The following is a 10,109-nucleotide window of genomic DNA, read 5'->3' as shown; positions in this document are numbered from 1 at the left end:
AATCAGAATATATGGCCATATCTGAGGCCACAAAAGAAGCGTTATATCTAAAGGCAATCCTTGATGATGTTGGCATTACAAGTAAAACAATTGAAATCTTTAATGATAATCAAAGCGCTCAAAAATTAACGGAAAGCTTCAGGTATCATCCACGGACAAAGCACATTGATATTCGTTATCACTTTATTCGCAGCAAGGTTAACGACGGCACTGTTAAAATCAAATATATGCCAACAGAAGAAATGCCCGCAGACGTCCTTACCAAAGGACTCACTACAGAAAAGCATGTTAATTGCTTACGGAAATTAGGAATGAAATATTAAAGTCATATTTTATACATAATAAAAGCACTTTAAGAGGGGGTGTTGTTATGTAAAGTACTTTTCAAATATTAATTGCCTGGCAACTCTGGCCTGTCATTATTCTATATTCCTTTTGTAATTATTATTCATTATTCATTTTTAGTATAGTTAATAAAGCGAAGTAAAGAACATGTTAAAAATACATCGGACCGTGTTTCACTTTTGCTAAAAATATATAATAGTCCTTTATTTCTTTCTTTGCTATTCAAAATCCCTCTAAATTTTAATAAGGCTTCTTTGTCACCATACAAAGAAAGTCTAGCTTTACAGCAACACGAATACTTTATTCAATTATATATTTTATTTATAATAAAAAACAAATGTTTAAAAAAAATTCTTACCTGTTGTTTGTTTTGAATTTTGATTGTTTGTTTATGTTTACATTTTGTTTCTTGTGTCAAATATGTCAAATTTCGATCATTTCCAATGTTGCATTCGTGATATTTGGTATAATTTTGGTCGAATTCTGTTTACTATATTTTATAGTAAATAAAAAACCACGGAAGCTCTTTGTATCGTTAATGCAATTTACTCAGTAAATGAAGCTTACTAAGTACGTAGTGGAAACGTACTATTACTATAATAAGTTCAATCATATATTAAGAGTGCTGTCGTACTTTCACCAATACAAAATTCTAGAATACCATATTTACGTTACGAACTTTAGTGAACTAACTTTGCTAAAGTTGATTTCCAAACGTTTACATTGACATTTTACAGAGGGCAAAATCATAACTACTTTGAAATACTTTACATTAGTAGCAAATGTGATTTGCTAAAACACATTATCAGTAAATCATTTAAAAGAAAGAATTTCTTATTACTAAATATTGAATTATATTATTAATTTGTTAAATTAGTCAAAAAATCTCCTAAATAAAGTTAAAACTAATTTTTTTAAACTAATGCAATTATCATCTATATTTTCTAATTTGTTTCACACATCAAATTAATTTTGGATTCAATTCAACTGCTTTTGTTTTATTCATAAGCTGCGATCATTTTTGAATGATCAATGCTTTATTTAATAATTTAACATTTTATCGATTTAATGTGAGTTTAGTATGCTAAATAAATATTGTGAAGACATTTTTTTAATTTTTTTACTTCTATACTTTTCTAGACTTATTAAAATGCATTAGTTTATATGAATTAAATTAACTTTAGAATTTAATTACATATGTATTAGTATTAGAATTGTATTAGTAATAACTGATCTCAAAATTTTCATAATAGATTATGATAATACTAATCCAAATGCCCTATTTGAAAATATCAAATTCATTTACAAAATTGCAAAAGGTTAATAACAAATTGCATAAAGTATATAAAAAAATTAAGTAACACTAATTTAAATCCATAAAGTTAATTTATGTGCTAGAATATCAATGTTAATGATATATACAGCAAATGGCGTCAGGAAAGTATAAAAATTTTTTATAATTTAAAGTTCTGGTAACCCTGAGTAAATAAAAAGTGCTGATCGGCAGTTCTGCATTATTTTTAAAACAACAAAATCATTATTCGTTGAGCCGGTGATTTTCTTTGTTCATTGTGCAATTATATTCTATCGTGTTACTTTGTCGTTTAATATAATATATATTATATAAATATTAAATTTTAAAGAGGAAATTTGTATTTAAATATATAATTAATAAGTAATTTCAACAGACACTATTAAAACGGCAATAAAAATAAATTATTGCTGCGTAATTTTTTATAAATATATTGTGGATAAAATCATATAGTTTTTAAAACTTTTTATTGTATTTTAGCAGTATGAAGTTCATCATTTGTTGGGCGTCGCGTCGTTCGCTTATCACAATTTTATTTGTTTTAAGTATTGCTTGCAGTTTGAATAATTTTGCTACCGCGGAAAAAAACGCCAATCGTCGAAGTTTTATAAATCCTTATCCAAGATATAAATTATATAATGATGGCGATGATCCTGGAGAACCATTGTTTTTGACACAATATATTAATACACTACCGCCTGAACAGATTCGCAACATGTCACAGGTAAAAGGCTCGCAATTTCTTGGTGTAGAAAGTTACTCTGGCTACCTGACAGTTGACGTTAAATTCAATTCGAATATGTTTTTCTGGTATTTTCCTGCTTTGGAGAGTCCGGCTTATGCACCTGTTGTATTATGGTTACAAGGTGGACCAGGTGCTTCATCATTATTTGGACTTTTTACGGAGAATGGTCCTTTTGATATTGTATCAAATGGTCATTTGAAATTGCGGAATTATACTTGGTCACGTACACACAATCTAATTTTTATAGATAACCCTGTTGGTACCGGATTTAGCTTTACAGACCATGAAGAGGGTTATGCAAAAAATGAGAAAGATGTTGGCCGTAACTTACATGAAGCTGTTCAACAGCTCTATGAAATTTTTAATTGGAAGACTACGAATGGTTTTTGGGTTACAGGTGAATCGTATGCTGGCAAGTATGTACCAGCATTAGCATATCATATCAGTAAAGTACAAAACTCTATTGATACGCGCGTATTTATACCGTTAAAAGGAATTGCAATTGGTAATGGTCTATCTGACCCACAACATCAATTGAAGTATGGCGATTATTTATATCAACTGGGTTTGATTGATGACAATGGTTTGAGTCTATTCCATGAATATGAATTGAAAGGTATAAACTGCATTAAAAGACATGATATGAATTGTGCTTTCGATACATTTGATTATCTTATTAATGGAGATTTAACTAATGGTTCACTTTTTAAAAATCTTTCCGGTTTTGATTTTTACTTTAATTACCTTAAAACTAAAGACAATGGTATTGGTGAAGTTTTGGGAAAATTTTTGCAAACTACTGCAACTCGACGTGCCATTCATGTTGGTAACAAAACGTTTCATGATACTGACGTAGTAAATAAGGTTGAACTTCATTTAAAAGAAGATGTAATGGATACTGTTGCCCCTTGGATAGCAGACCTTTTACAACACTACACAGTATGCATTTACAATGGTCAATTGGATATTATTGTTGCTTATCCCTTAACACGAAATTACTTAAACCAACTAAAATTTCCAGGTTCTGACATATATAAAACTGCCAAACGAGAAATTTGGAAAGTTGGTGGAGAAATTGCTGGGTATGCAAAACATGCAGGCCATCTTATAGAAATAATGGTAAGAAATGCTGGGCATATGGCACCATCAGATCAGCCAGAATGGATGTTTTATTTAATTGATCATTTGACGCATTATAAGAAAAGTGGAGAAAGTACTAAAACATCAAATTAATTACTGTTAACTTTTAATGTTTGACAAACCATGGATTAGATTTATATATAAATATTGCTTTTTTTTTTAATTTATTCGGTTATTGTATTTACTTAACAGGTTAACTATAAATAAATTATTTTTAATTTGTTTAAATATGTTTACAATTAATTGTTCTATGTCACGGTTGGAGTTCTTTTTCTCTTTTCTCATTAATTTCATCTAAACCTTTAAAATTTCGTGCTACTAAAAAGTGTTCAGCAGAATCGGAACGACTTGATTGTGGCTTAACACGTTTTACTTTATCATAAAATCGAGATATATCTTTTTCAAGTTTCGCTACATCTCCGTTGTCCCATACTTTAACAACGAGGTTTGCACCTTTTGCAGACATAATTAAAGCAAACCGTAAAACAGAGTAACACAAATTGATTATATTTTCCTGATCCAACATGCGTATACCCGTCGCATTTGGCGCCATATCTGATAGAACACAATTTACTGCACGTCCTGCTAAGGTCTCTTTAAGCCGTTGTTGGGAAATTGGTTTTGTAAAATCCATACCACCAAATATGGTAGCTCCCTGCAAAATAAAAAATTAATTAAGTTTATTGATATATGTATTCTTAAATTATAAACCGGTATGCCATGGAAGTGTAACAAATCCATACTGTACACTGCACCTTTAGGTTGCTGTTGTTGAGAGCCAGTTGAATTAGATTTTGCTACTGCAATTTGAGTCCAACTTCCAGGCGCAGCTCCACAATCAATAACAACATCTCCTGGTTTTATAATTTTGTACTTTTCATTCATCTCGAGCAATTTAAATGCGCTACGGCAACGATAATTTAACATACGTGCTTTTTCTACGTATGGATCTGACAATTGTCGTGTTAGCCATTCTTGAGAACTTTTGCTTTTGCCTTTAAGATTTCTGGGTATTTGTTTCGCAAAAGGACGAACAAAGCTTATTTGTATATTGTGAATAATTTTTAATGAATTCATTTTTTGACTATAAATACTAATGTGAAAGAGGAGATCACAACAAAAACAATTCCATTGCAACAGCTGTTAAACAGTTGGTAAGATTCATATAATTTTAAGTGTTGCAAAGTATAGTAATTAATTAAAAAATAATTCCTTTTAGCAAACAATTCTTAACTACGTCAGTAGCTAAACCCAATTAAGAGAAGGCCGCATTGAATCACTTTGCAAAGATTTGTTGGAACTAAAAAATATAGTCCGCTAACGCGAATAGCTAACGTCGCATGTACTGTCTTTTAAGCAAAAGTAGTTAAAATTGGTATTTGCATCACATCAAATGCCATTATTATAGCAAATGGTTTTTATTTTCGGATGTTTAAATTATATGTAATAAATTATTTTCATAATTACAAAACGTTTAGTACGAGGGCGATTTGATAAGTCAGTGGCTTTTTGGTCTTTGATAGCCGTTTAAAGCAGACAACCTCGTGAATTTTTATGAAAATGGAAAAAAGTGAATTTCGTGTGCTGATTAAGCATTCGTGGCCAAAAAGCGTTTAGCATCAACTTAGCCTAACTCGCACACGACCTAAGTATTCAAAAACTTATTTAGGACGTGTGCGAGTTAGGCTAAGTTGATGCTAAACCAAATGGGAGATTTTTTAGGATTTTTTGCACTGCACATATTTAGCCATTTATCAACACGTATCGACACATCACTACATTATCGACACAACTTAGAATTTCCCTCATTTAGAACCCAACTTAGCCTAACTCGCACACGACCTAAATATTATTTGCTAACAATAGAATTGTAAGCTCTTTTACATGTATTAAACTGTGCTTATTTAAGTATGAACACTAAATTGTGGTCTGCAGACATGTATGGCTTAAAATTACACCTTGTTTCAAAGTGTATAGGAATACGTATACTTGGTTATCTTACATGCAGAATCGTCTATATCATGCTTTAATGTCGGTCTGGTATTATGCAGTTAAACATATATTTAAGTACAAATGTAATATGAGCGATTTCTGTAATGTGTTTTTCAACACTGTAAAATTATATGCATTCCTTATGAACTGTTTTGCAAAAAACGTCCTTCATTTTGTTAAGTAAGTTATTTTATTTGAAACCGAGTAATTAGAAGCCGAAATTTAAAATGTCGTTTGGTGATACAATGGGATACCTGATTTTTGGCAATCCAATAAGCCAAGGGCTAATAGGCGTTGTAAGCGGAATTGCCAAGAGTACTGTAAGTAGTAGTGTTTAGACTGATAAAAACATTGTTAATAAATGTATATTGTTTGTAGGGTATAACACCGAAGAACACGAATGTAAATAATGCTGTCGTGCCTGTTCTACCACCGCCAAAAGTAAATCTTCAAGATTTGATTGGTGGAAATTATAATTTTGTGCGTCTAGCCGGCATCAGTGGCGGTGCAGCTGTAATAATGGGTGCATATGGAAAAGCGATTATAGATCGCATGGAGGATCCAATGGACCAAAAAGAAGCTAGAACTCTTTTAAAAACAGCAAATCGTTTTCATTTTTTCCACACATTAGCTTTAATGACAATGCCGTTAGCAAGAAAGCCATATTTGGTAAGTATGATATGCCTTTATATTTATATATTCAAAATTTTATGAGTGTAATAGCTTAAAATTTATATAAAGTTATTCAAAGCTTAAAATGCATTTTAGGTATTTAATTAATTAATAATTATTTAATAATATTAAATATATACATTTTTTTATGTTTGCATCAATTTGATAAATATCAATTCAAAAAATTTATTTTAACTAACTTTTTTATATAATTACATTAAAACTCAAACTAAAACTTTATTTTGCATATAGTAATCAGTGTTACTTATTTTGAAAGATTGGTCATGTAGTACTCAATAGTTTTGCACTATTCCATTAAATTGTTGTTGTAACCAACAGTCTCAAAAAATACGGTGATTCCCCATTTACAATTTTATTGAAAAAGTTTTACCTTAACATCAATAAAAAAACTCTTTCATTGGTACTGATAACTATCTATCAGACACTGAGAAAAAGATAAAAACAACACAAGCATTCTAATTTTATAAGTATTTATGAACAAAACGGTTAATATTTGGTTAATATATTTCGATTAATATCTGCTCAAACAAAAATTATATCGTCAGCATTTTTAAAGTATATAGCAGTATTATTAGAAATATTCATGCTCTATTAATGGTTTATATTCTCCTTGAAAGGAGGAACTTTTACCTAGCTTTTACTAGAAATAAAACTAATAATACAGTAGAGGCTCAAAAATTAGAACCAGGAATTTCAGGAATTTGCGAAAAGTTTTAATTTCTATGAAAAATCATTAAAAAATTAATACTTTACATAAAAACTTTATTTTACAGTTGAAATCAATTCTTATTATGCATTATTGTATAAAATATTCAGTAATGTTTGTTTGTTTTTTAGATTTAGTTACATTTTTTACAATGTTATCGTTACGGTTATTGTTACTTTGTGAGCTATTCATTTCTTGTTTTGAACGCTGATGCATTTTTATCAGAATATACATCGTTCGTCTTTAACATTAGTCCATTAAGTGTACACTTTACTCATATAAAAACCATTTAAACAGATATGTTTCCATCAGAAAATATTCGGCATCAGGCAAAAAATTTTTTGTTTCCATTTCCTAAGTATAAGAAGCAGCAGCAATTATAGCACCCTTTTTGGATCTAATATAAGTGATAGCAGATTTTATCATATTGTTCTCCAAAGCTAAATAATTTGCTTGTACGCCCTTATCAAGCTTTTCTAATATCTCTGCTTTAGTTTTGCAAAAGCAATATATTTTTTATACTTATTTTATATTTTTTTTATAATTTTTACTTTTAATCAAAAGTGTTTATCTCAGTACATTTCAAGCAATTATAAAGTAATGCACGTCTCATTAAAGTGCGCATTTTGGGAATACCCTTTGTTCTTTTTGAAACAAAGTACGAACAATTACAGTTATCAACTTAAAAATTTATACAGAACTGTAAAAAAAAAACAGAAAAGAGAATTCGTTAAAAATTTGAATCAAAAGTACAACCCATATTAACATATTCCATCATCTTATCGAATATTCAAACCCCTAATTGGAAGCCTCAACTAATCGTCACATATGAACAACTTCGGAATAAACACACGGCCAATCTTGCAGTCTTGTCAACATCTTTGATGCTATTGGAATTATAGATAGAAATTGTATATGTTAATGTTGATTCTGAAGAAAATAATACCAAATATATATTGCAGACATATAAAATTTCATACATATAGAGGTAGACACTAAAGATTTTCCAGTTACTGACCAGGAAAACGATTGATATCTCCAAAAAGGTTTTCCTGGTAAAAAACAAAAGTTTTTATTTTTATACTTTTTAAACATTTATTTAAGCAGCTTTTTTTAGAGTTGCATGATTCGATTGTTAATTTTTTTATATAAAATATTAAATGTATCTTAATTGTTTTATATAAAATAATAAATATATCTTAATTGTTTTATATAATTTTACTTGATGTTTAAATTCATGTAATTATATATTAAATGAAAAACTTATTTTAATTTATATATATCTGTATTTCTATAATTTACAAATGAATGTATTTAGTAAAAATGTTTTATGCAAATTCAATTTTTTATTGTCTCATTTACCTTTTAGCATACATTTTTTTAATGTATAAATTTTTAATCATATATTATTTTTAATTTTAAGTCGAAACATTTTTAAAGCTTAGGTTTTTATTTAATGTTTGTATATATAAATAATATATATATTATTAACTTTAATGTATTAAAAAAATATTATTTGAACGGAATTTTCGACAACTTTTGTTACTTGTGCAAGTTTATTTAAAAAATAATAATATTCTTATATAAATCAACTTACTAATAATTTTTATTTATATTTTCTGATTATAATTATATAATTGACATGTTTTAATATTTTTTTTACAGTTAATGCTACACAATTTTTTAAGCAATTATTTAATTTTAATATTGTATATTTAGGTATATATATGTATATGTAATAATCTAGACTTTTCCTTTTTTAACAACCCTAAAAAGACTTTTATTTTATCTAATATTTATATATATATATATATATTGATATATATATAAATATATTTAAAAAATTACAAAATATTAAACATTGTTTTTTGTGTAAGTGAATTAATTACTGATTTTAAAGTAATTCATTTGTTTTTATCATAAAGCTAATACGTTAAGTTTGTTACAAAAATGTTTTTATAAAATTGATTTGAGTTTTTGAGCTTGGTTATAAAAAAAATAAATGCTTTTTCATAATAAGTTAAGGTCTGAATGTATATTAATGTATAAGTTTGAGTGATATTGTTATATTTTCAAATTAAACTAGAAATTCATATAAACTATTTTTTGACTTTTTAATAGACCGGCACTTTGATGGCAGTTGGCACATTTCTATTTGCTGGTCCAATGTATTATCGTGCCCTCACTGGTGATAAAGCATACGTGACTGCCTCCACAGTTGGAGGATTTTGTTTAATCGCATCATGGTTATCGTTAATATTTTAATTTTTTACTTTATAACTATTTAAGCTAAAAAATGAATATGCTTTATAAATAGTTTTAGTTAAAACCGAATTGTTATGTAATTAAAATAAATTAATTTATTGATAATTTCGTATATATTAGTATATCTTGTTATTTCATTTTAAAAATGTACTGATAGTATCAGTTAATGGAAGAGTTAATACTGAAAATTTACATATTAAAAATGTTTTTTTCTTATAAATTTATATAATTTTTGTTTTTTTAAATATATATATATAATTGATTTGTAAAAAGTGTTAATTTTCATAAACACTTTTTTTTATTGTCACACAAATAACTACTTTCATATTTTTCATCATTTTCATATGCGTTCTATACAATACAATGTGTATTTTATCAGTTGTATAAAAAAATTTTAAATAAATCTATATTTTAATTATTAAATCGTTTTATGTATTTTTTATATCTTAAACATAGATTATTGTCAACGTGGAACACATATTGCTAAATTCTTAAAGGAATTTTATATGTATCTATATATCTCATATTTGTTACTGTACAACATCGAGTTGAATTAGTTTATATTATTAAAATATAAGCTAATTTATATATAAAGCCATAAGAACATCGTATATGAATAAATCTTTATTTTATAATTATAAGTCCAATTTACTTTTTAGTATTTCTCACTTTATAAATTAAATAGGATATGAATTAAAGCATTTCAAAGCATTATGCATTTTAATTATGAATTAATATTAGCCCTAGTGAAGTTTAGCAAGTCAAATACTCGTACGGAATTAAACAATAACATAATAAGAGTAAAGGATGTGTAAAAAATGAGTTATTTGAAATTGTAGGAGATTAATAACTTGAATAGAAGTTATAAAAGCAAAGTCATAATATATACTTTCATCTTATAAATAAACAGT

At 27.4% G+C, this 10,109-nt stretch overlaps 3 protein-coding genes across 3 annotated transcripts; 2 read left to right on the top strand and 1 right to left on the bottom strand.

Annotated features, from left to right (window-relative positions):
* Window positions 1-1,872: 1,872 nt before the first annotated feature.
* LOC119683290 (venom serine carboxypeptidase-like) lies at window positions 1,873-3,759 on the top strand. Its single transcript, XM_038096935.1, has one exon. The coding sequence runs from the start codon at window positions 2,142-2,144 to the stop codon at window positions 3,633-3,635; it is 1,494 nt and encodes a 497-aa protein (XP_037952863.1). The 5' UTR covers window positions 1,873-2,141; the 3' UTR covers window positions 3,636-3,759.
* LOC119683291 (rRNA methyltransferase 2, mitochondrial-like) lies at window positions 3,715-4,670 on the bottom strand. The gene is made up of 2 exons (XM_038096936.1): window positions 4,254-4,670; window positions 3,715-4,197 (listed from the first exon to the last, which is right to left on the bottom strand). The coding sequence occupies exons 1-2, from the start codon at window positions 4,617-4,619 to the stop codon at window positions 3,796-3,798; spliced, it is 768 nt and encodes a 255-aa protein (XP_037952864.1). The 5' UTR covers window positions 4,620-4,670; the 3' UTR covers window positions 3,715-3,795.
* A 1,001-nt stretch (window positions 4,671-5,671) lies between these two features.
* On the top strand, window positions 5,672-9,262 carry LOC119683292 (transmembrane protein 256 homolog). Its single transcript, XM_038096937.1, has 3 exons — window positions 5,672-5,854; window positions 5,913-6,203; window positions 9,055-9,262. The coding sequence occupies exons 1-3, from the start codon at window positions 5,762-5,764 to the stop codon at window positions 9,196-9,198; spliced, it is 528 nt and encodes a 175-aa protein (XP_037952865.1). The 5' UTR covers window positions 5,672-5,761; the 3' UTR covers window positions 9,199-9,262.
* The last annotated feature ends 847 nt before the right edge of the window (window positions 9,263-10,109 follow it).

The sequence above is a fragment of the Teleopsis dalmanni genome, chromosome 2 (assembly GCF_002237135.1).
Source record: "Teleopsis dalmanni isolate 2A chromosome 2, ASM223713v2, whole genome shotgun sequence".
NCBI lineage: Eukaryota > Metazoa > Arthropoda > Insecta > Diptera > Diopsidae > Teleopsis > Teleopsis dalmanni.
This window is presented reverse-complemented; position numbering and strand designations above follow the sequence as displayed.

Excerpts from the sequence above, each read along its gene's own strand:
- LOC119683290 (XM_038096935.1), top strand. The coding sequence starts at position 2,142 with ATGAAGTTCATCATTTGTTGGGCGTCGCGTCGTTCGCTTATCACAATT.
- LOC119683291 (XM_038096936.1), bottom strand. The coding sequence starts at position 4,619 with ATGAATTCATTAAAAATTATTCACAATATACAAATAAGCTTTGTTCGT. Across the intron at positions 4,198-4,253 it reads TACACTTCCATGGCATACCG|GGAGCTACCATATTTGGTGG; the intron begins GTTTATAATTTA and ends TTTATTTTGCAG.
- LOC119683292 (XM_038096937.1), top strand. The coding sequence starts at position 5,762 with ATGTCGTTTGGTGATACAATGGGATACCTGATTTTTGGCAATCCAATA. Across the intron at positions 5,855-5,912 it reads GCGGAATTGCCAAGAGTACT|GGTATAACACCGAAGAACAC; the intron begins GTAAGTAGTAGT and ends TATTGTTTGTAG. Across the intron at positions 6,204-9,054 it reads TAGCAAGAAAGCCATATTTG|ACCGGCACTTTGATGGCAGT; the intron begins GTAAGTATGATA and ends ACTTTTTAATAG.